The sequence below is a fragment of the Balaenoptera ricei genome, chromosome 3, assembly GCF_028023285.1.
Source record: "Balaenoptera ricei isolate mBalRic1 chromosome 3, mBalRic1.hap2, whole genome shotgun sequence".
Classification (NCBI taxonomy): domain Eukaryota; kingdom Metazoa; phylum Chordata; class Mammalia; order Artiodactyla; family Balaenopteridae; genus Balaenoptera; species Balaenoptera ricei.
Window position 1 is genome coordinate 162,961,484 of NC_082641.1, and position 26,499 is coordinate 162,987,982.

Sequence of the window (26,499 nt, forward strand, 5' to 3'; positions counted from 1 at the left end):
GTAGTTTTGATTTGCATTTCTCTAATAATTAGTGATGTTGAGCATTTTTTCATGTGCCTGTTGGCCATCTGTATGTCTTTGGAGAAATGTCTATTTAGATCTTCTGCCCATTTTTTGTTTTTTGTCATTGAGTTGTAGGAGCTGTTTGTATATTTTGGAATATAGAGTCACATTGTTTGCAAATATTTTCTCTCATTCCATAGGTTGTCTAGGATGTTAACTTTTTGTTGTCATAAATAAGTGCTTTAGATATCTTTTTACAGTTCTTTTACTTTTTTGGATTATTTCCTTTGGGTTAAAATATTAGGAGTAGAATTAATAGTTACTTTCATTTTCATGGTTCATGGTAGAGCAAGTGTTTCTTTCCTGGTTTTATTATGTCTTAGGGTGCTGATGCTGAATTAACTGACTTGTTTAAGGTGGCACAATTTGTGATAGAGTCAGAAGACAACTCTTTACTGCTTTGCGTGGTTGTGTGATTCTGGCTTCTGGCTTTAAGCGGTACCACTCGTGGTCTTTCTTATCCATGTATTATTGAAGCCTTGAGTTTTATGGCTTTACTTCCTGATCACTGATATATTCCTGATATATTACTACTACAGTCACTTTGTAGTAGTAATATATGGCAAAGACAGAACCAGTATCATGTTATAGATTGATTATGGCTGAATTTGTCATAAAGCATGTAATAATCATGGGGTTTTATTGTTATTGGATAGTAGTTGAGAGTTTGGGATCCTGAGTTGGACTGCTCAGGTTTGAATCCTATCTCTGCCACCTACTACATAACTATATGACTATAGGTATATAGTAACATAGGAGTAATAATATAGTATCGACCTTAAGAGGATTAAAGGAGGAACAGTGCCTGGTATATAGCAAACATCAAGTAAATGGTAGTATATTTAAAGTCGTTTAGGACTCAGATAAATAAGTCCATATTTATCAATGATTGCCAAGTAAATGATTACAAATCAGATTATATCAGAAATTTATGGGAACCTACTCAAATTGTAGTTTTCAGTACAGGGGCATGTAAAAGATTTTTCTATCCCATCTTGGTATCATGGTTTTAAAGTTTCAAAGCCAACTAGCTTTGAAGTAATTTTTTTTTCTGATAACTTACAGAATGATAACAGGCAAAAATGGCCCCTTGGGGCTTGCTTTTCAAAAAAAATGTTTTAAAAGTTGTAGTTTCTGTCTCATTTCCTAGTAACTATATACATGAAGAACTAATGACACTATTTTTTCAGTAAGGGTATTCTGTGAGATTTACTTCTCTCTGAATGCACAGTCTTAAAGTTGAATGGTAACTTACAAATCATTGAATTGAGCCCAATACTTTGATATCCTTGAGCCCCAGGTATTACTCATCATTTTTATTTGAATGATTTCAGTCAATTCATTCAGCATATTCATTATTGGATGCTTAATATATACTAGGTGGTACTGTTTTGGGCATTAAGGAGGGACGACTGAGTCTGAGGGAGGAACTCACCAAGCCTTTTTCAGGACATGGCATTTATAGAAAATCATAATATTTGTATGCCCCCTTGGAGTAAATGGAGTAGGTTGTCCTTTGTCCAAGTACCTTAGGTGCTGCTTTTAGCTGCCCAGAAACAGCTCAGCACATGTGAACTCCTTTGTGTGCTTTATGGGTGGCGGGGAGCTCAGTCCTACTAAACACAAAGCCATCTTCCTCTCAGGGCAGGAGACCTCTGTATTGTTGATGCGGTGTTAAAGGCATGGGTATGGGTTTAGAGCTGAGATGGAAGCATTTGGATTGCAGATTAATTAGGTATTATTTTTGGAGAAAAGATGCAGCCAGGGTCTCTGCATTGGATATGTCCAGGGAGCTTGATTCATATTGTATTGTGCTTGAATGGTATTCCTTGGAGTTGGGCAGTGGACTGTTCTGGATGCAGCCTCTCTTGCATGTCCTGGGAAAAATATAAGTCAGTTGTGCTGACTTTGCAAGAATCTAGCCTGTAGCTTTCAGGATTATTTCAGTAGGCCATTATTGTTAATTAATTAATAAGAATGTCTGTGTTTGAGAAGGATGTAGAGTATCACCTGCAGAAGGGACCACAGTCTCCCCCTCCCCCCTCCCCCAGTTTATTGAGATAAAGTTGGCATATAACACTAGTGGGATCAGAGTCTCTTGACATTGTTAAATTTCTTCCCCTGCCAACCCCCCACCCCCCACCCCTGTTGTGTTGTGATCCAAGGACTTGGGCAAAGATATCTTTTCCTTGGGATGATTCTGTTTATCTATTATTTCAATTTTTAGCTCTTTAAAAATTTGAAATAGCTTATTTATTTTCCTAGAATGTAGGTAGTTTACTTATGTAAAGCAAATGTAAATTGAGAGCTACTACTGACTGTATAAAGGGCTGTGTTATAAATAGTTAAGACAAAGTAATTTTTAATTGTACTTATTTTGTAATTGTGGTTAAGCTGGAGTGTTTTTATCTAGTATTCATTGGTAATGCTTTCTCAGAAGGCTAGTGGAAAGATGATATGTTGTTTCAAAAGGTTCTGATTTTTATTGATGCCCCATGTTTTGTCTGTCTCAAGTGTCAGCCCAAGAAAAAGGCTACGCCGCTGAAGTATGAAGTTGGAGATCTCATCTGGGCAAAATTCAAGAGACGCCCTTGGTGGCCCTGCAGGATTTGTTCTGATCCATTGATTAACACACACTCAAAAATGAAAGGTAATACTTGCAGTTGATTATACATGATAAAATACAGTATGGAATTATCAACTTGCAGTTTCCGTTAGTAATAATTCTTTTTTACCTTTGAGCATTTCGTTAATGAATTGTTATTATGTATTTTATCTTTTCTGGATTTTTTTTTTTTTTAATTTATTTTTGGCTGTGTTGGGTCTTCGTTTCTGTGCGAGGGCTTTCTCTAGTTGCGGCGAGCGGGGGCCACTCTTCATCACGGTGCGTGGGCCTATCACTGTCGCGGCCTCTCTTGTTGCGGAGCACAGGCTCCAGACGCGCAGGCTCAGTAGTTGTGGCTCACGGGCCTAGTTGCTCCGCGGCATGTGGGATCTTCCCAGACCAGGGCTTGAACCCGTGTCCCCTGCATTGGCAGGCAGATTCTCAACCACTGCGCCACCAGGGAAGCCCTTATTTTTATTTTTGGCTGTGTTGGCTCTTCATTGGGCTTTCTCTAGTTGCGGTGGGTGGGGGCTATTCTTTGTTGCCGTGCGCGGGCTTCTCATTGTGGTGGCTTCTGTTGTTGCAGAGCTCGGGCTCTAGGCGCGTGGGCTTAAGTAGTTGTGGCTCACGGGCTCTAGAGCGCAGGCTCAGTAGTTGTGGCACATGGGCTTAGTTGCTCCACAGCATATGGGATCTTCCTGGACCAGGGCTCGAACCCGTGTCCCCCGCATTGGCAGGCGGATTCTTAACCCCTGTGCCACCAGGGAAGCCCCTGTTCTACAGTTTTTTCACTTCTTGGAGATTTTTCCATTGAAAACTTTTTTTTTTTTTTAAACAGCTCCATAATTTTCCTCTTTTTGAATATGGTGTACTTTATATAACCATTCCCCTGTTGATGGATATTTAGGTTGTTTCTAATCTTGTGTTAGAAAGATTATACATAAAATATATACGTATATACATACACGTGTGTGTGCGTACAAAACAGTGCTATAAAGAATAACTATGTGTTTCATGTATTCATGTCTATTTATCTGTAGGATAACTTGCTACAAGTAGTATGTTGGATTTTATTTTATATTTTGAATATTAATAGTGACGTGCCCAAAGACCTTTATAGCTCACTGTTTAAAGAAAATGATATCAAACTTCGTGATGTGTTTGGACATTTAAATTCTACTAGTAGAAAATTCTTTTAGTCCTCCCCCTCTACTCTTCCTATGCCTGTGAGACTGATGGTTTCTTACTCATTGTGGTATTCTTTATATGCACTAGTTGGGTCTATGCCATTTGTTCAACAAGTAATAAGTACATTCTATAGGTACTATGCTAGGTATTGGGATCCAGCAATTGGCAAAACATTTTGCTTCCCTTTGTGTATAATTAGAGTCCAGTTAAAGGGTGAAGGCACCAGCAAGTAATCAGACAAATAGATAATTAGTTAACTGAGAGGTGTGTTCAAGGCAGAATATTGATGTACAGTCAGTGATATTAGTGGGGGTACCTAACCTGGACTTTTGGTTCACGGGTAGTCAGGGCCAATTTTGCTAGTAAAATTATCTTTGATCTGAGACCTGATAGGACAAGTAGGAATTAACCAGGGAAAAAAGCAGATGGTTCCAAGCACAGAAAGTAGTATATGTTCAACCCCTGAAAAGGCTGCAGCCCATAGAGAGATGGAAGGTGGTACAGTATGAGGCTGGAGAAATAGATATAGGTCAAATCATGCAGCATTTTGTAGACTTCATTAACAATTTTGTATTTTTTCCTAAGAATAATAGGATATTATTGAAGAGCTATGAGCAGAGGGAGATGTGATCTGATTTGTGTTTTTTAAAGTTCACTGTGAGTGCAGTGTGGAAAATGATTTGGAGGGGGACACAAATCAGAGGAGATAATCAAAAGGGTCATTGCAGGGATTATGGTGAGATTATAGTTGTGAATAGGGAATGAAGAACTATTTAGGAGATAAAATCTATATGATTTGCTAATGGACAGATAATGGGGAGTGAGGGAGAATGAAGTCTAAGGTTTCTATATCTCAGGCTGGTTCGCAAGTTTTTAGCTTTACCAGTACATACATAGTGTTCTCATTTACTGAGAGCACTGGAACATCTATAAGTTAGAGGTGACATCTGCTTGTTGATATTAGTCAAAGCCACGGGTAGGGCATGGATGAGATGGCCTTGGGATAAAATATACGGTGAGAAAAAAGGTGGCTCTGAGGAAGCCAACATTTGAGGTCTGTAAGGAGGAGACGTGAGTGTGCGAAAGAGATGGGAGAAAATCAGAGATGGAAGAGAGATACCAGGAGAATATAGTATTGATGGTGACTAGAGTGTTGTTGTTGTTGTTGTTGTTTGCCGCTGTGTGAGGCATGTGGGATCTTAGTTCCCTGACCAGGGATGGAGCCCACGCCCCCTGCAGTGGCAGTGTGGAGTCTTAACCACTGGACCACCAGGGAATTCCCTAATAATAGTTTTTAAAAAGATTCTTCTTAACTTGGTTTATTAGAGCATAGAATTAGTGTAGCTCTTTATAGTACTGAAGGGAACTAATATTTGAATAAACCTATTTGTCCTAAAATTCCTACCCATGACTCTGTCTTCCTCACACCTTCCCTTCATAACCACTCTTGGAGGAATCATCAACTTTCTCCACTTCCAGATGGCCACTCATTTCTGAACGCACTGAAATTTCTCATTCTCTCTTTTTATTCCACTAACCGTGTTCTAAGCAGAGTCATTAGTGACCTGGTAATACAGTGGATACTAGTTTTTAATTTTATGGTTGTCTGGTGCAGGAAAATTCTTCCTTGTAGTAACTATCTATCTTGTTCTTTTATTGATTGATTGATTGATTGATTGGCTTGTGTTGGGTCTTCGTTTCTGTGCGAGGGCTTTCTCCAGTTGCGGCAAGCGGGGGCCACTCTTCATCGCGGTGCGCGGGCCTCTCACTGTCGTGGCCTCTCTTGTTGCAGAGCACAGGCTCCAGACGCGCAGGCTCAGCAGTTGTGGCTCACGGGCCTAGTAGCTCCGCGGCATGTGGGATCTTCCCAGACCAGGGCTCGAACCCGTGTTCCCTGCATTGGCAGGCAGATTCTCAACCACTGCGCCACCAGGGAAGCCCTCTATCTTGTTCTTGACTTTCATGTTCTCTTCTCCTCCTTCTCCTTTTCCTTCTCCTCCTTCTTTCCATCCTTATTAACTCTTGAGTTTTAACTGTCATCAGTAAACTGAATTCATATCCACAGTGCTAGTATTTCCCCAGGCTTCAGATCTGCATCCCAACTCTATACTTGAAGCTTTCACCAGGAGGTCCTTTAGGCAGTTAAGGTCAGCTTGTTTAAACTGACCTAGGGCTTCCCTGGTGGCGCAGTGGTTGAGAATCTGCCTGCCAATGCAGGGGACACGGGTTCGAGCCCTGGTCTGGGAAGATCCCACATGCTGCAGAGCAGCTAGGCCCGTGAGCCACAATTAGTGAGCCTGCACGTCTGGAGCCTGTGCTCCGCAACAAGAGAGGCCACGACAGACGCCTGCGCACCGCGATGAGGAGTGGCCCCCACTTGCCACAACTAGAGAAAGCCCTCGCACAGAAACAAAGACCCAACACAGCCATAAATAAATAAATAAATAAATTTTAAAAAAAGAAAACTGACCTAATTATTTTCCTCCTCAAACCAGTACTTCTCTTTCATTTCCTGCCTTAGTGAATAAATTACTGCCACTTAGTCACTTAAGGCAAATACCAAGTAGTTACCCTTTCTTCCTTCTTGTGTCCTATACCATTAAGTCTTTTTTCTTTTTTTAAAACAGCTTTATTGAGATGTAATTCATATAGCATACAATTCACCCCTTTAAAGTATACAATTAAGTGGTTTTGGTAAGTCACAGAGTTGTGTAACCAGTAAATTTTAGAACATTTTCACCACCCCAGAAAGAACCCCTTGGGGACTTCCCTGGTGGTCCAGTGGGTAAGACTCTACGCTCCCAATGCAGGGGGCCGGGTTCGATCCCTGGTGGGGGAAGTAGATCCCGCATGCATGCCACAACTAAGAAGTCCGCATGCCGCAACTAAAAGATCCCACGTGCCACAATTATGAGCTGCATACTGCAACAAAGATCCCGAGTGCCGCAACTAAGACCTGGCACAGCCAAATAAATAAATATTTTTAAAAAAAAAAAAAGAGGAGGAGGAAAAGAAAACCCATGTCCTTTACCTACCTTCCCCCTAATCTTTTTACCTCCCGTACCCCTTTGCCCTAAGCAACCAGTAGTCGACTTTCTGTCTCTATAGATTTGCCTATTCTGGATATTTAATATAAATGGAATCATATAATATGTCCTTTGTGACTACTTTTTTTTACTCAACATAATGTTTTCAAGATCTATCCATGTATCAGTACTGCATTCCTTTTTTTTTTTTTTTGGCTGCGTTGGGTCTTAGTTGCGGCACATGGGATCTTCCTTGAGGCACGTGGGATCTGTTGTTGCAGCAGCGTGCGGGCTTCTCTCTAGTTGTGGCCTGCGGGTTTTTCTCTCTCTAGTTGTGGCACGCGGGCTCCAGGGCGCATGGGCTCCGTAGCTGTGGTGCGCAGGGTACAGAGCACGTGGGCTCTCCATTGTATGAAATATTATACGTGTTTTATTTATAAATTTATCACTTGATGGGCATTTGGACTGTTTCCATCTTTTAGCTATTATGAACAGTGCTGCTGTGCGTATTCATGTATAAGTGTTTATGTGGACATATATTTCCTATCTTTTGGGTTTATACCCAGGAGTGGACTTGCTGGCACTAATGGTAACTCTGTTTGACTTTCTGAGGTACTGCCTGACTACCCCCCCGCCTCCCTGCCCCGGCCGCACCAGCTTGTGGGATCTTACTTAGTTCCCCAACCAGGGGTGTAATCCGGACCCTGGCAGTGAGAGTGCCGAGTCCTAACCACTGGGCCATCAGGGAATTCCCTGACTTTTAAAAAAAATTTTTATTTATTTATTTTTGGCTGTGTTGGGTCTGTGTTGCTGCACACGGGCTTTCTCTAGTTGCGGCGAAGTGGGGGCTACTCTTCCTTGCGGTGCGCGGGTTTCTCATTGCCGTGGCTTCTCTTGTTGCAGAGCACGGGCTCTAGGCGCACAGGCTCTAGAGCGCAGGCTCAGTAGTTGTAGCACGCGGGCACAGTAGTTGTGGCTCACGGGCTCTAGAGCGCAGGCTCAGTAGTTGTGGTGCCCGGGCTTAGTTGCTCCGCGGCATGTGGGATCTTCCTGGACCAGGGCTCAAACCCGTGTCCCGTGCATTGGCAGATGGATTCTTAACCACTGCGCCAGCAGGGAAGCCCCCTGACTTTTTTTTTAATTTAAATTTTTTATATAAATTTCAGGTGTACAGCACCACAAATCTAATTACCATCCATCACCATACAGTCTCCCCTGTTAACCCATTTTGCCCAGCCCCCTTCCCCTCTGGTAATCATTAATTTGATCTATGTATATGTGAGTTTTTGTTTTATTTTGTTTGTTCACTTGTTATGTTTTTTAGATACCACATATGAGTGAAATCATATGGTATTTATCTTTCTCTGTCTGATTTATTTCAGTTGGCAAAATACCTTCAAGGTCCATCAGTATCGCAAATGGCAGGATTTCATTCTTTTGTGGCTGAGTAATACTCCATTGTGTATATATACCATATCTTCTTTATCCGTTCATCCATCAGTGGATACTTGGGTTGTTTCCATATCTTGGCTGTTATAAATAACGCTTCAGTGAACATAGGGGTGCATATATCTTTTTAAAAATAATTAATTAGTTAATTTTTGGCTGTGTTGGGTCTTTGTTGCTGCACATGGGCTTTCTCTAGTTGCAGTGTGTGGGCTTCTCATTGCGGTGGCTTCTTTTGTTGCAGAGCATGGGCTCTAGGCACATGGGCTTCAGTAGTTGTGGCGCGTGGGCTCAGTAGTTGTGGCGTGTGGGCTCTAGAGCTTAGGCTCAGTAGTTGGGGTGCATGGGCTTAGTTGTTCCACGGCATGTGGGATCTTCCCGGACCAGGGCTCGAACCTGTGTCCCCTGCATTGGCAGGTGGATTCTTAACCACTGCACCACCAGGGAAGCCGACATATATCTTCTTGAATTAGGGTTTTTATGTTCTTCAGATAAATACCTGGGAGTGGAAGAGCTAGGTCTGCCAGACTGTTTTGAAAAGCTACTGTACCATTTTACATTCTCATCAACAGCGGATGAGGGTTTTAATCTCTCTATATCCTTACCACCAATTGTTATCTGACTTTTTTTTGTGGTAAAAAATATATGTAACATAATTTTATCATTTTTAAGTTTATAGTTTAGTGGCATTAAGTACATTCACATTTTTGTGCAATTAACTACCACTATCCATCTCCAGAACTTTTTCGTATTCCTAAACTGAAACTCTGTTAACAATTTAACAATAACCTTCAGTCCCTGGTAAATACTATTCTGCTTTATCTATGGATTTGACTATTCTAGGTACTTCATATAAGTGGAATCATGCAGTATTTGTCCGTTTGTGTCTGGCCTATTTCACTTAGCATGATGTCTTTAAGGTTCATCCATGTTGTATTACGTGTATCACTCATTTGTAAGGCTCAATAATGTTCCATTGTTGTATAATGTTCAGTAATGTTCCATTTTGTTCATCCTTTCATCCTTCAGTGGACATTTGGGTTGCTTTCACCTTTTGGCTATTGTGAATAATGCTGCTATGAACATTGGTGTTCAAGTATCTTTTCTATCTGACTTTTTTTTTTTTTTACATTTAATTTAATTTTATTATTATTATTTTTTAACATCTTTATTGGAGTATAATTGCTCTACAGTGGTGTGCTAGTTTCTGCTTTATAACAAAGTGAATCAGCTACACATATACATATGTTCCCATATCTCTTCCCTCTTGAGTCTCCCACCCTCCCTATCCCACCCCTCTAGGTGGTCACATTCTATCTGACTTTTAATTAATATCTAGTCCTTTTGATTTGTCTTCTTAAAAAAAAAATCTTTCATATTTTGTTCTTTTAATTCCCATTGCTACCACCTTAGTTTAGGTTTTAGTCATCTTGAGTATATACTATTTTGGTAATCTCTGGTCTCCTGAGTTTTCTCTCTGTTTCCTGTTAAATGTGTTATTCAGAGGTCAAGGAGATTTATCTTTCTAAGATGCAAAACTGAGCCTGTGGTTCCATAGTTTAAATGAGGTTCAGGGCCAACAGGATAATGGTCAAACTGTTAACATGGAGGGTCTTAGTGCGGCATGTGGGATCTCAGTTCCCCGACCAGGGATCGAACCTGTGCCCCCTGTGTTGGAAGCACAGAGTCTTAACCACCGACCACCAGGGAAGTCCCAGCGGTCAAACTTTTAACATGGTATCCAAGCTATTCAGGTCTGGCCACTGCTTACCTGCTTAGTTTCCCTTTCCTTCCACTTTATGATTTAGTGTTCTGAACTACTTGCAGTTCCTAGCTATTTCATTCGTTTTATTCATTCATGTCTTTGAGGGTTCTGGGCCCTTGTATAGGAATTCTCCCCTCAACAAACTGTTTACCTTTAAATTTTCTGCTCAGGTGTCCCATTTATCCTCTAGTTAATGATTTTTCACTTTTAAAAAAGTGAATGTTAACAACTAAGTGTCCATCAATAGATGAATAGGTAATGAAAATGTGGTATATATACGCAATTGAATATTATTCAGCTATACAAAAGAATGAAACCTTGCCCTTTGTGACAACATGGATGTACCTGGTGGGCATTTTACTAAGTGAAATAAATCAGACAGAGAAAATATAAATAATGTATGATCTTACTTATATGTGGAATCTAAAAAAACCAAAATTGAAAAAACAAAACCAAGTTCATAGATACAGAGAACAGACTGGAGGAGCAAAATGGGTGAAGGGGGTCAAAAGTTATAAACTTCCAGTTATAAAAGAAATAAGTCACATGGATGTAATGTACAGCATGGCAACTGTAGTTAATACTGTATTGTATATTTGAAAGTTGCTAAGAGAGTAGATCTTAAAAGATCTCATCACAAGAAAAAATCTTTTTATAACTACGTATGGTGACGGATGTTGACTAGACATTGTGGGGGTCATTTTGCAATATATATAAATACCGAATCATTATGTTGTATACCTGAAACTAATGTTATCCGTCAGTTATATCTCAATTTAAAAAAATGCCATCACCAGTAGATACTATCAAATGATAAAATGTAGTGTACTCAAGACATACTTGAAAAATTTTTTAAAAAAGTGAATGTTCATGTTATCGCAATTAACATGCTTGTTTTACCATAATCTCTTTATAATGTACATCTCTTACCCACCAGGCAATGAGTTCTTTTCAGTCCTCTGTATAGTGCTGGCACGTCATAAATGTTCAGTCTGTGTTAGTTGAATTTACTTATTTATAGGAGAATGATTTACTTTTCAGACTGACTTTAAGAACCTCTGTGTGTGTGTGTGTGTGTATGTATGTGTATATATACACATACACACATTTAATCCCCCTTTATAGGTGGTTTCTATTGAAGTGTTTAATTTAGTAGGTAGAGACTAAGGAGTTCAGGTTTTTTTGTTTGTTTTTTTTTACAGAACTTGTTTTTAAAATGTACAATAAAACAAAATTTTACCAGGTTGTAATTCAGTGTGAGTTAAAGTGAATTTTTATATAAAATGATTTCCTTTTCTAAATAGAGACAAATCATTACACCTGTGTAGCCCTGGCTATATTTCTTTTGTGACATTTTTTACTGGTATGAAAAATGCAAAGATGGTAAGTGTGTAGAAGATAACATATACTAGGTAAATTTGATTATAATCTTTTCTGGATGAGATTTGTATTGTTTTTATTTTTGGTAATTGTCTGCATAGAACTTTGGACAGCCAAGAAACTATAGAATAAGTGGATTTTTTGGGGGGAGGGGGCTGTTGAGATTTCCTTTTTTAAAAAAAATTTCTGCAGTTTGAAATATCAAGTTCCACTTTCTCTGCAAAACCAGTGTGTCACTCTGAATTTGCCCTCTCTGAAGTCGTTGGATTTATTATTCTGTCTATAAAATGGAGATTATACTACTTATTTTTTAGAGTTCATTGTTGTGAAGAATACATGCAAAGCACCTAGTGTAGTACCTTGCCCAGAGTAACTATGCCATAAATGTTAGCACATCATATGTGACATGGTGTTGAAACATTTCTTCCTCCTTATATTTTAGCATAATGTTTTAAGAGTTTATTTGGTGGTTAGTTCTTGTTGATTATTATATTTGCGATGCTGTGGCTTATCATATGCCTTTTGTGATTTCTGGTAATGAGGGTATAAAATTTTATAGATTGATGGTAGAAAAAACTTAGTTGTTATATTAATTTGTTATATGATTAGCTAATCAACCTCCAACTGGTTTGGAATATATAGCATATCATCAGACCAAACCACTAAATTCTTTAATTACACTCTTAACCATTTTCTTGTCACATAAATTGAAAATTGAAAATTTACCTTCTATCTGACCTACTTCAGAGTTTCTTTTTTTTTTTTTTAATTCACAGAGGTTTTATTTTCAAAGTATTTCAAAGTTTTCAAAAATAAAATAAGGCAATGTGGAGGGCTCTACCTCCAGTATGACAGTGCGGAGAGCTCCGCGAACCTGCTTCCCAGCAAAACCAATAAAAAATGTTAAAAAAAAAACCCCAGCCATTTAAAGCCTCTGGAAATGGATCTAAGGGCATACAGTAAATGAAAAAGTATTCATTCAAGAAAATCTACTAAAACTTGGCAAGAGCAGCAAGAGTCAATGGTATTTGAACCAAGATCCACTCCCTTCTTTTCTCTCGAATCTTAGCGAGATAGAAACTCCACTCCAGACTTACATAACCAAGAGCGCAAGACTCCCTCTCATTCTAGCTCCAAGTCAGAGGGCTATTTTCCTAGGAGGGGCAGGACAACAGCATTTCCCATGATGCTCCTGGTTGTCTCTTGCTGAACCTAAGTTCTGAGCAAGTGTGACTGACAGGTGGGAGCTCCTTTCTTCTACTCAGCCCCCACTTATGGGACAGAGACTCTACCTCGGGTACAGCACCACTGAGAATACAGAAGCCTGTCCTTTTCCTTGCGTGTAAGGTGGAGGTTCCATGCTGAGAGAGGCAAGCTGAGAAAACCTGAGGCTACAGTTTGCACTCAGCACTCAGCTCCAAAGCTGTATGTCTTACCATTGTCCTCACACCTAGCACCAGAACCCTGGCTAATATATTTCGCCTGAAAGGAGAATCAGGCTGTATGTTAGAAAGCTCTGAATCTTTTCCCAAAAGAACTGACTTCATTTGCAACAGAGTGTGGAAAAATTTGAAACTTGGGGAGTTCTCAAAACCAGCAGGGGTTGTGGGAACAAACATTTGATAAGAGATTGGTAGATTCATTGGGAATATAGGCAAAAGTGTTGGCTAGCTGTTTGCCAGGGAGAGCCAGGGGAAGAGACAGTTGGGAAGAGCACTCCTTGGGTCAGAGCAAATCTCAAACACTGATCTTAGGAGCTGTCCCTTCAAAGCAGCCTAAATTTCACTGGATTGGTCTGTTAAACAATTCATGCCCAGGACATTGTTGAAAACAATAAAGCAATTAGTTGGAAATTATTGTAGTTTAACAGGTAGGTGTAGGCAGGGAAAGAGACAGTCAAAGAATGTTCTGCCAGATCATTGTCATCTGAGGGTGATGTGGGTTATCCAAGGCTGTGTGTTTTTTTTGTTTGTTTTTTGTTTTCACACACACACACTGTTATTTTATTTTTACAAGAGATAAATCGACTGACACCAAGCATTGTACATGGATGACCACAACAAAAGCAACAATGATTGCAATTACCAAACATGAAACACACTCATACTATGTCATAGTATTGACATTCAGTCCAGTAATCCTCCACTGTAACAGCTCCTTTACTTTGCAGTGAAAATTGATTTGTATATTCTTTGCCTCTGAGTCCTTGTGGAATTTTTTTTTTTTTTTTTTTTTAATTCAGACAGAAAGTCACAAAAATTATACTCATCCTCATCAGTTCACTCAGTCCCATGTAATTAATTTTTTTTTTCATCTTGATCTTTTGTTAGCACTTTTATGAGTTCATCAGTTTTTCATTAGAGTTCTGAAAATGCTTATTCATTCAGTTCAGCAGTACAGTCAGTTACCAGAAACCTGTACTTGTCAGAGTCTTTTCCATGTATTTCTTGAAGATGAAACCCTTTTATAGGAACATATTTGCAAAATCATCAGAGTACACCCAGAACTGTCTGTAAATGACAAAAGACTTAAAAATGACCACGGTTAAAGATTTGATGACAGTTCATAATAATGCAGTTGACAAGAAAATTAGTTATTTCTGAGATATACATTTTAAAGTAATAACTAGGATTATGACTTATAACATTATACCAGAACATATAAGATTTTTAGAAATTTCATGTAATGTCTGAAACATTTATATTAACATATTTCCATACAAATAACCCAATGAAAGTTTAGTATTAGTTGTTTTGTTTGTTTTTTTATACTGCAGGTTCTTATTAGTCATCAATTTTATACACATCAGTGTATACATGTCAATCCCAATCGCCCAATTCAGCACACCACCATCCCCACCCCACCGCAGTTGTCCCCCCCTGGTGTCCATATGTCTGTTCTCTGACCTACTTCAGAGTTTCTTGTTCTCTAGGTTTTTTAGCTTGTTGAGTTTTTATTTTATTTTAGTTTTAAGTGAAAAGAGGCTTCTTTGGCCACTGCGATGTGGCTGTTCTCTTGATGATGAATATCAATTTTTTAAAGCAATGACACTGTGGTTTTTATTTTTATCTAGTTTCTAACCGGAGGCCCTATCGACAGTACTACGTGGAGGCTTTTGGAGATCCTTCTGAGAGAGCCTGGGTGGCTGGAAAAGCAATCGTCATGTTTGAAGGCAGACATCAATTTGAAGAGCTACCTGTCCTTAGGAGAAGAGGGAAGCAGAAAGAAAAAGGATATAGGCATAAGGTAATTAAAAAAAAAAAAACAAACCTCTCAAATTATCTTCTTGGGGGTAGGTAGGGAGGGTTTACAGGATCAATCAAAGGAAGAAGTATTATATTTTTGGAATATAAGTTATTTCCTTTGGTAGTAGGATATTGGTGAGAAATTTGGCAGAAAGCAAGTTTTTTTGCAGGGATGACATGGGGCTAGCCTTCCAAATATTTATACTCAATTTTTTGAGAAAGGATTTCAGTTAACTTCTGCCATGTCACTTAGATGTGATAGTACAAAAAGGCATGACCAGTCATCTTTGGTTATATCTGATGTATGAAGAAAATGATCATCAAAATGAAATATTCTACTTCTCACTCTCTGGATTAATTACTTCTCTTAAAAATGAGAAAGATAAGACTTTAAACATTTTTGTTTTGTTTGTTGTTTTGGTTTTTGTGTGTAGTTGTTAAGGCTTAAGCAGTTTCAAACCTGGTTATGTTTTAATAAAGAACGTGATGTTTTTGTTTCATATGCTTGATGTGTTAAAGTTTTGACTGTTTCTTTTGATACTCCTTTATAGTCTTATTCTAGAAGGGGAAATAGTTCCTCTTAGATTTGTGTCTCAGACTTTTAGACTATTTTATAAGAATCACAGTTAGGATAATTTTTAGTCAGTATGCAGTCCCTGCTATTTCCAACTGGAGTTCCTTCCTCTCTAAAACTAACGTAATAATATGTACCTTGTCAAACTGTTGTGAGGATTAGAAATAAATATTTTATATGTCATACATCTGATGCTCTGAAACAACTAGTGTGTGCTATTGTTAGGATAGAATAGAAGAGGATAACTTCATCCTTTCTAATACTTTGGGTAGTTGGTGGTGGGGAGGTGTCAGAGTTTTTGTGTCAAGCCTTTAACTATGTAGATTAACCAACCCCCTTTTCAGAGGAGTTCTCTAGGGCTTTCAGGTCCTGGAAAATTGATTTACTATGGTCATAGGTAGAAAGTCAATGGGTGTGTGTTTGTGTGTAAAGTAAACCAGATGATCAGTTTATTGCTTTATAAGAGGAGGCTTCCTGTCTAGTGGCCTTAATTTTTACATGGTCAGCAGAACATGACCTTTCACAAGTATTAAAGTGTTTGTGAACACTAACTGATAGAACCTTGACTGACATTTATTGTATGAAGCCGGGGAGGGAAATAAGAGTCTTGAAAATTAGGTATATTTCACAGAGCCTCAATGTCCTTATGCTGTGAGGAATCAACAAAAGAGCATGTGTAACTTGTCATATATCCAGGGTGTATTGGTGTCTCTGGACTACATGATTAAGCCCAGGACACTGCTTGGTTATAATCCAGATTTAAAAGAAAATTAATTAACTAATTAATTTTTTTTGCTGTGTTGGGTCTTTGTTGCTGTGCGCGGGCTTTCTCTAGTTGCGGCGAGCGGGGGCTACTCTTTGTTGCGGTGTGCGGGCTTCTCATTGCGGTGGCTTCTTTTGTTGCAGAGCACAGGCTCTAGGTCCGCGGGCTTCAGTAGTTGTGGCATACGGGCTTAGTAGTTGTGGCGCATGGGCTTAGTTGCTCCGCAACATGGGGTATCTTCCAGGACCAGGGATCGAACCCCTGTCCCCTGCATTGGCAGGTGGATTCTTAACCACTGTACCACCAGGGAAGTCCCTATAATCCAGATTGTATGTAACATGTATAGAAGGATCTTGATTAGCCAAGGGCCTGGTGATAACCAGAGTTCCAAATTTCAGTTCTTCTAGGGCAGGTCTGACTTACTCATTTCTCCAGTCCTAGTTTTTCCACATGCACCTCCTTTCTTTAGCCGTTTGCTTTCTCTTTTATGTAACTGAGCAAGTGCTTGGCCTTCATAAGTCAGGAAGGAAATCTTTATTCTAAGGTTGGAGGGGTAAGTAGGAGTGGTCTGGTTATTCCTTGATTTAGTAATATAATGTTGATTAGTAATGTAATGTTGTAGTGTAATTTATGGTCCACTCTTTTGTGCTTTTAATGGTAAGGGGAGTGGAGGGTTTACAGGATCAATCATTCTCCAGTGATAGATCTTAGTGGTAGAAGTAGTGTTGAGGAATCCCCATTATCTAAGTTCTGGGTGAACTGTGGGTGTTAACCACCTGGCAGTCCCATAAAAGAGCCTTGAGGAAGCACAACAAGGCTTGGAAAAGCTTCTGATTTGAGAGGTATTCACTGATCATCTCCCTGTTTCCCCTTCTATTTCTTAGACTAGTGATAATCTTTTTCTCTTTAAATTTAAGGTTCCTCAGAAAATTTTGAGTAAATGGGAAGCCAGTGTTGGTCTTGCTGAGCAGTATGATGTTCCCAAAGGGTCGAAGAACCGAAAATGTGTCACCAGTTCACTCAAGTTGGACAGTGAGGAGGATATGCCGTTTGAGGACTGTACAAATGACCCTGAATCAGAACATGACCTGTTGCTTAATGGCTGCTTGAAATCTCTGGCTTTTGACTCTGAACATTCTGCAGATGAGAAGGAAAAACCTTGTGTTAAGTCTCTAGCCAGAAAGAGCTCTGATAATCCAAAAAGGACTAGTGTGAAAAAGGGCCACATGCAATTTGAAGCACATAAGGAAGAACGGAGGGGAAAGATTCCAGAGAACCTTGGCCTAAACTTTATTTCTGGGGATGTATCTGATAAGCAGGCCTCTAATGAACTTTCCCGGATAGCAAACAGCCTCACAGGGCCCAGCTCTGCCCCAGGAAGTTTCCTGTTTTCTTCTTGTGCAAAAAACACTGCAAAGAAAGAATTTGAGACTTCAAATTGTGACTCTTTACTGGGCTTGTCTGAGGGTGCCTTGCTCTCTAAACGTTCTGGGGAGAAGAAGAAACTCCAGCGAGGTCTGGTGTGTAGTTCAAAAGTGCAGCTCTGCTATATTGGAGCAGGTGATGAAGAAAAGCGAAGTGATTCCATTAGTATCTGTACCACTTCTGATGATGATGGAAGCAGTGATCTGGATCCCATAGATCATAGTTCAGAGTCTGATAACAGTGTCCTTGAAATTACAGATGCTTTTGATAGAACAGAGAACATGTTACCTGTGCAGAAAAATGAAAAGGTAAAGTATTCTAGGTATCCTGCCACAAACACTAAGGTAAAAGCAAAGCAGAAGACCCTCATTACTAACTCACACACAGACCACTTGATGGATTGTACCAAGACAGTAGAGCCTGGAACTGAGACGTCTCAGGTTAATCTCTCTGATCTTAAAGTGTCAACTCTTGTCCGAAAACCCCAATCAGATTTTAGAAATGATGGTCTTTCTCCAAAATTTAACACACCATCAAGCATTTCCAGTGAGAACTCAATAATAAAAGGCGGGGCTACAAATCAAGCTCTGTTACATTCGAAAAGCAAACAGCCCAAGATCCGAAGTATCAAGTGCAAACATAAAGAAAACCCAGTTGTAGTAGAACCGCCTGTTGCAGATGAGGACTGCAGTTTGAAATGCTGCTCTTCTGATACCAAAGGCTCTCCTTTGGCCAGCATTTCCAAAAGTGGGAAAGTGGATGGGCTAAAACTACTGAGCAACATGCATGAGAAAACCAGGGATTCGAGTGACATAGAAACAGCAGTGGTGAAACACGTTCTGTCAGAGTTGAAAGAACTCTCTTATAGATCCTTAAGTGAAGATGTCAGTGACTCCGGAATGTCAAAGCCATCAAAACCATTACTTTTTTCTTCTGCCTCTGGTCAGAATCATATACCTATTGAACCAGACTACAAATTCAGTACATTACTAATGATGTTGAAAGATATGCATGATAGTAAGACCAAGGAGCAACGGTTAATGACTGCTCAGAACTTGGTCTCGTATCGGAGTCCTGGTCTTGGGGACTGTTCTACCAGTAGTCCTGTGGGGGCTTCTAAGGTCTTGGTTTCAGGAGGCTCCACTCACAATTCAGAAAAAAATGGAGATGGCACTCAGGATCCAGTCCGTCCTAGCCCTAGTGGGGGTGACTCTGCACTGTCTGGGGAGCTATCTACCTCTCTACCTGGCTTGGTGTCCGATAAAAGAGACCTCCCTGCTTCTGGCAAAAATCGTTCAAACTGTGTTACTAGGCGCAACTGTGGTCGATCAAAGCCATCCAGATTACGAGATGGTTTTTCAACCCAGATGGGAAAGAACACAGTGAACCGTAAAGCCTTAAAGACAGAGCGCAAAAGAAAACTGAACCAGCTTCCAGCTGTGACTCTTGAGGCTGCACTGCAGGGAGACAGAGAGAGTAGGGGTTCAGAGAATAGCTCCTCCAGAGGTGAGGCAGAAGACCCTGGTAAAGAAGAACCCCTTCAATTAATGGGCCATTTAACAAGTGAAGATGGTACCCATTTTTCCAGTGTTAATTTTGATAATAAAGTCAACCAGTCCGACCCTGATAAAATTCCTGAAAAAGACCCCTCTTTTGAAAACAGAAAAGGGACAGAGCTGGAGTCTGAAATGATTAGTGAGAATGATGAACCCACTAGTGTAAATCAAGTGGTGCCTAAAAAGCGGTGGCAGCGTTTAAACCAAAGGCGCACTAAACCTCGTAAGCGCACTAACAGATTTAGGGAGAAAGAAAACTCTGAGGGTGCCTTTGGGGTCTTGCTTCCTGCTGACCCTGTAAAGAAGGGAGATGAGTTCCCAGAACAGAGACCTCCTCCTTCGACGAACATACTAGAGGATGCACTGACAGATCCAAATCATGCCGACTGCTTAGATTCAGCTGGGCCACGGTTGAAAGTTTGTGATAAATCCAGTGCCAGCAATGAAGAGGTGGAAAAGGAGCCAGGAATTCCCAGTTTGACCCCTCAGCCTGAGCTCCCTGAACCAGGTAAGGACTCCTGACTGTGAAAGAAAGGGACTAGAGGAAGTGATGATAATGATACCCTTCTGAAGTTGGTCTGTTTTCATGGAAGGCCTAAGTGTAAGTTGGGAGGGAAGGATTATCACTTGAAGTGAAGAAAGGGCTTTATGTAGAAGGGTCTGAATTTTGAGGACCAGGTTTCCATATACTTTCAGAAATTGTTTTACCAAGAAGCTCTTTTTTCTTTTGCTTTTTGTAAGTCTCAAGAACATTTTGTTTCTGCTCCCCATTTCCTACCTTTTTAAATCTGAACTTTTGGGGACTCAATTTGGTATTGTAAGTATTTGAGAGGCTCTGAGCCTAAGACTAAAATCTCGTTAGTTTACAGAAAGCAAATAGATTTTATTGAACGTCAGGCTCTCTTGGACTACAACTTAAGGAAGGTCCTCCTGTTGCGTAGACAAAGGGGACGTGCTTTTGACAATATGTAAGTGTTCTGTAGTACTTATCTGAAGGCCTTAGATGTCTTGCATCCCTTCTGGAATGAGGTTTGAGAATAAATTTTTAAAAATCTGAAGTACCAGGGTATCCTTCCTTAGCAGCAGAAGGAAAACAGCAGGAGTCTTTCAAAATATAATATTATACAATATTGTTCTTGAGGATAAAACTGACTTTCCTTAAACATAAGAGTTTTCAATGTTATTTACCGTAGTAGATTCCAACAGCTTTATTGAAACATAATTCACTGACCATAAAATTCACCTGTTGAAAGTTTATACTTCAGTGGTTTTTTAGTATACTCAGAGACTTGTGCATCCATAAACATGATTAATTTTGGAACATTTGCATCACCCCAGAAAGAAACCTTGTACCCTTTATCAATCTCCCTTCATTTCTCCCCAGTCTATAGATTTGCCTGTTCTGTACATTTCATGTAAATGGAATCATACAATATGTGGTACTTTGTTTTTTTACTTAGCATGTGTATCAACGCTTTATTTTTATTGTGGTAAAAAACACATGAATTCACCCTCTGAACAAGTTTAAAGTGTATATTACAGTATTAACTGTATGCACATTGTTGTATAGCACCATTTATTGAAGAGATTATCTTTTCCGCATTGTATAGTCTTAGCACCCGTGTCAAAGATAATTTAACCATACATATAAGGGTTCGTTTCTGGGCTCTCTATTTTGTTCCATTATCTATATGTTTGTCTTTATGGTAATATCATATTGTTTTTAATTACATTTATTTATTTATTTATTTAATATCTTTGGCTGTGTTGGGTCTTTCTTGCTGCGTGCAGGCTTTTCTCTAGTTGCGGCGAGCAGGGGCTACTCTTCGTTGCGGTGCATGGGCTTCTCATTGGGTGGCTTCTTGTTGCAGAGCATGGGCTCTAGGCGCGTAGGCTTCAGTAGTTGTGGCTCGCAGGCTCTAGAGCGCAGGCTCAGTAGTTGTGGCGCATGGGCTTAGTTGCTCCGCAGCATGTGGGATCTTCCCGGACCAGGGCTCGAACCTGTGTCCCCTGCATTGGCAGGTGGATTCTTAACCACTGCACCACCAGGGAAGTCCTATCATATTGTTTTGATTACTGTAGCTTTGTAACGTGTTTTGAAAACACAGTGTGTGAGTCCTCCATCTTTGTTCTTTGTCAAGATTATTTTGACTATTTGGGGTCCTTTGAGATTTCATGTGAATTTTAGGATGTCTTTTTTCTATTTCTGCAAAAAATGCCATTGGGATTTTGATAGAGCAGTGAATCTGAAGATCGCTTGAGTAATATGGACATTTTGTTAAGTCTTTGAATCCATGAACACAGGATGTCTTTCCATTTATTTGTGTTTTTAATTTCTTTCAGCAGTGTTTTATTGTTTAAGTGCCCAACTCTTTCACTTCATTGGTTAAGTTTATTCCTAAGTGTTTTTATTCTTTTTTATGCTCTTATAAGTGGGATTGTTTTCTTAATTTCCTTTTTGAATTGTTCATTATTAGTGTATAGAAACACAACTGATTTCTAAAATAAATTTATTTATTTATGGCTGCGTTGGGTCTCCGTTGCTGTGCGTGGGCTGTCTCTAGTTGCGGTGAGCAGGGGCCACTCTTCGTTGAGGTACGCGGGCTTCTCATTGCGCTGGTTTCTCTTGTTGCGGAGCATGGGCTCTAGGTGCGTGGGCTTCAGTAGTTGTGACATGTGGGCTCAGTAGTTGTGGCTTGTGGGCTCTAGAGTACATGCTCAGTAGTTGTGGCAGACGGGCTTAGTTGCTCCATGGCATGTGGAATCTTCCCAGACCAGGGCTCGAACCTGTGTCCCCTGCATTGGCAGGCAGATTTTTAACCACTGTGGAATTCCCACAAGTGATTTTTGAATGTTGATTTTTCTATCTTGCAGCTTTACTGAATTCATTTATTGTTCTTACAGCTTTTTTGTGGAATCTTTAGGGTTTTCTTTATATTAGGTCATGCCATCTATGAACAGAGATCATTTTACTTTTCCCTTTCCAATTTGGATGCCTTTTATTTCTAGTTCTTGCCTAGTTGGACTTCTAGTATTGTGTTAAATAGAAGTGTCAAGAATGGGCATTCTAGCCTTGTTCCTGATCTTAGAGAGAAAGCTTTCAGTCTTTCACCATGGACTGTCATGTTAGCTGTGGGATTTTCATAAATGACCTTTATTTTAGATTATTTCCTTCTGTTCCTAGTTGAGTGTTTTTTATCAGGAAAATGTGTTGAATTTTAGTCAAGCCTTTCTGCATCAATTGAGATGATCATGTGATTTTCTTCCTTCTTTTAATGTGTTGTATTACATTTATTGATTTTTGTATGTTGAACCATCCTTCCATCCCAGGAATAAGTCCCACTTGGTCATGGTGTATAATCCTTTTTAAGCTATCCCAGGAATAAGTCCCACTTGGTCATGGTGTATAATCCTTTTTAAGTGCTGCTGTTGAATTCAGTTTGCTAATTTGGTGAGAATTTTTGCATAAGTGTTCATAAGGGATATTGGTATGTCTTTTTTTTTTTTTTTCCTCTTATTAGCATGTATTTGTCTGGCTCCCCCCTCTTCCATTTTTTGGAAGAGTTTGAGAAGGCTCGGCATTAATTCTTATTTAAAGGCTTGGTAGAATTCTCTAGTGGAGGCATCTGATCCTGGGGCTCTTCTTTCTTGGGAAGTTTTTGATGACTGATTTAATCTCCTTACTACAGGTTTTCTATTTCTTCATGATTGAGTGTGGGTGGATTGCATGTTTCTAGAAATTTATCCAACTCTTGTAGGTTATCCAATTTGTTAGCGTATAATTGTTCATAGTAGTCTCTTAAAATTCTGTTTCTGTGGCTACCATTGAAATGTCTTCTCTAATTTCTGGTTTTCATTATTTGTGTCTCCCTCGCTCTCTCCATCTAGCTAAAGGCTTGTCAATTTTGTTGATCTTTAAAAAACAAACTCTCAGTTTTGTTTGTATTTTTTAAAAATTCTATTTTGTTTATTTCTGCTCTAATATTTATTACTTCTTTCCTTTTGCAAATAAATTTTGTGCTTATTCTTTTTCTTATTCCTTGAGTGTAAAGTTAGGTTGTTGATTTGAGATCTTTCTTTTTTCTTTATGTATGCACTTCATGCTGTAAACTTCCCTTTTAGTACTTCTTTTTGCTACATCCCATAAGTTTTAGTATATTGTGTTATTGTTTCTATTTGTCTCAGAGTATGTTCTAATTTGAGGGAGGAGATTTCTTCTCTGACCAATTTGTTGTTCAAGAGTGTTAATTTCCACATATTTGTGAATTTTTTATTTCCCAACTGCTATTCATTTTTAATTTCATTCCATTGTGATTGGAAAAGATACTTGGTATGATTTCAGTATTTTTAAATTTGTTAAGACTTGTTTTGTGATCTATTATGTGATCTATCCTGGAAAATGTTCCCTGTGTGTTTGAGAAGAATGTGTATTCTGCTGCTATAAGATTGAGTGGTCTGTATTTGTCTGTTAGGTCGGGTTGGTCTACAGTGATGTTCAAGTTCTCTGTTTTTTAATTTATTTTTATTTATTTATTTTTGGCTGTGTTGGGTCTTCGTTTCTGTGCGAGGGCCTTCTCCAGTTGCAGCAAGCGGGGGACACTCTTCATCGTGGTGCGCGGGCTTCTCACTATCGCGGGCTCTCTTGTTGCGGAGCACAGGCTCCAGATGCGCAGGCTCAGTAGTTGTGGCTCACGGGCCCAGTCGCTCCGCGGCATGTGGGATCCTCCCAGACCAGGGCTCGAACCCGTGTCCCCTGCATTGGCAGGCAGATTCTCAACCACTGCGCCACCAGGGAAGCCCCGATTGTTATCTTTTAAAATATGTTTATAATTGTTTATTTTCCTGGTAAATTGATTCTTTTATCATTATATAATGTCCTTATTTGCCTCTAGAGATAGTATTGGCTCAAGTCTATTTTGTCCAATTATGGCTACCTCTGCTCTCGTTTGCATGTAATATCCTTCATCCTTTTGGTTTCAGTCTACATATGTCTTTACATCTAAGGTGATGTTATCTTGTAGAACGAATATAGTTGCATCTTGTTTTTTCAGTCCATTTAGCCACGCTATGTCTTTTGATTGAGCAGTTTAACCCATTTACATTCAAAGAAATTATTGACAGGGAAGGACTTATTGCCATTTTAATTGTTTTCTGTCTTGCAGCTAATTTGTCCCTCTATCTCTCTTGCAGCCCTCCTTTGTATTTCTTTGATTTTTTTATATTGATATACTTTGATTTGTTTCTGATTTTATCTTCTGTAGGCATTTTCTTTGTGGTTACCATGGGGCTTACATAAAACATTTTATAGTTACAGCAGACTGTTTGGAGCTGGTAACAATGTAACTTCAATTGTGTACAAAAACTCTACTCTTTTACCTCTCCCCATTCCCACTTTGTTATTGATGTCACAAATTACGTGTATTCATTAACATAGTTTTATAATTATAGTTATTTCTTATGTTTTTGTCTTTTAAATTCAGTACCAGACTTAAAAGTGCTTTATATGCCACCATTATAGTATTACAATATTGTATTGGTCTATGTATTTACCTTTATCAGCTATTTTTATTTTATATGCCTTGGTGTTGCTGCCTAATGGCCTTTTGTTTCAACTTTTAGGACTCCGTTTAGCATTTTTTTGTAAAGCAGATCTAGTGGTTATGAACTCAGCTTTTGTTTTACATTAAAAAAAATTTATTTATTTAATTTATAGTTTTGGCTGTATCAGGTCCTTTTTTTAAAAAAATAAATTTATTTATTTTATTTTTTGGCTGCTCTGGGTCTTTGTTGCTGTGTGCAGGCTTTCTCTAATTGTGGCGAGCGGGGGCTACTCTTCATTGCGGTGTGAAGGCTTATTGCAGTGGCTTCTCTTGTTGCAGAGCACGGGCTCTAGGCATGCGGGCTTCAGTAGTTGTGGCACGTGGGCTCAGTAGTTGTGGCACACGAGCTTAGTTGCTCCGTGGCATGTGGGATCTTCCCGCAACAGGGCTCGAATCTGTGTCTCCTGCATTGGCAGGTGGATTCTTAACCACTGCGCCACCAGGGAAGTTCACATCAGGTTTTAGTTGTGGCATGCAGGGTCTTCGTTGAGGCATGTGAGATCTTTAGTTGTGGCACGCAGGCTCTTCGTTGCGGCACCGGACTTCTGTCTAGTTGTGTGGGTTTTCTCTCTCTAGTTGTGGTGCATGGGCTCTGTAGTTGCGGCATATGGGCTCTCTCGTTGAGGTGCTCGAGCTCAGTAGTTGTGATGCGTGGGCTTAGTTGCCCTGCAGCATGTGGGATCCTAGTTCCCTGACCAGGAGTCGAACCTGTGTCCCCTGCATTGGAAGGCGGATTCTTTACCACTGGACCACCAGGGAAGTCCCAGCGTTTGCTTTAGAAAATTCATTTCATCTTCATTTTTGAAGGACAGTTTTCCAGATTATAGTAATCTTGGTTGAAAGTTTTTAAATTTCAGCACTTTGAATATATCATGCCACTCTTTTCTGGCCTGTAAGGTTTCCACTGATAATCTAATGTGAGTTCCCTTGTCCTTGACTAGTTGCTTTTCTCACTTCTTTCAAGATTCTCTCTTTGTCTTTGTCTTTTGATAGTTTGATTATAATGTGTCTCACTGTGGGCCTCTTTGAGTTCATCCTGGCTGGAGATCTTCAGCTTCTGATATGGGATGCCCCACTTCCTTTTTCAGATTTGGGAAAATTTTGACCATAATTTATTCAAATTCTGTCCTCCTTTTGGAACTCTCATAATGTGTGTATTGGTTTGCTTCATTCTTTTTTCTTTTTTCTTGTCTGACTTGATAGTTCAAATGACTTGTGTTTGAGTTTGCTGATTCTGTCCTGTGCTTAAGTCTATTGTTTAATCTCTCTATTGAATTTTTCAATTCAGTTATTATGTCCTTTCGTTCCAGAATTTCTGTTTGGTTCCTTTTTATAGTTTCTGTCTTGTTGATACTCTCAGTTGTTCATGTTACTGTTTTCATGGTTTCTTTTAGTTATCCGTGTTTTCTTGTAGATCACTGAGCTTCCTTAATACAGTTATTTTGAATTCTTTCCCATAATTCATAGGTCTCTGTTAGTTTCTGGAGATCTATTTTGATCCTTTGGGCCATGTTTCCTAGTTTCTTCATGTACTTCATGAGTTTTTTCCCTTGAGTTTTTTGGTTTTTGTTTTTGGCCATGCCGCGCAGCATGCAGGAATCTTAGTTCAACCGGGGATTGAACTTGTGCCCCCTGTAGTGGAAGCACGGAGTCTCAACCACTTGACCACCAGGGAAGTCCCCTTCCCCTGAGTTTTATGCGTTTGACACTGGCTTCATACAGGGGAAGACTCACCAATCAGCTTGGCTAGAGATTCTGGGGACCTCTGGAACCTTTTTTGGAGGATGGGCTTCTCTGGGCTTATGTGTGTGATTTCCTAATTAGAGAGGTTTGTCCATTTCTTTTTCAGGAGCTGTAATCTCT

At 39.6% G+C, this 26,499-nt stretch overlaps 1 protein-coding gene across 9 annotated transcripts in view; it reads left to right on the forward strand.

Moving 5' to 3' along the window:
* Nucleotides 1-26,499, forward strand: part of NSD1 (nuclear receptor binding SET domain protein 1) — a 141,690-nt gene that overhangs the window by 51,660 nt on the left and 63,531 nt on the right. For all 9 annotated transcript variants that reach the window (XM_059917793.1, XM_059917797.1, XM_059917792.1 and 6 more), the window contains exons 3-5: nt 2,578-2,713; nt 14,547-14,719; nt 16,973-19,544. In XM_059917793.1, coding sequence (XP_059773776.1) covers nt 2,578-2,713; nt 14,547-14,719; nt 16,973-19,544 — 2,881 coding nt within the window. The remainder of the gene's footprint in view (nt 1-2,577; nt 2,714-14,546; nt 14,720-16,972; nt 19,545-26,499) is intronic.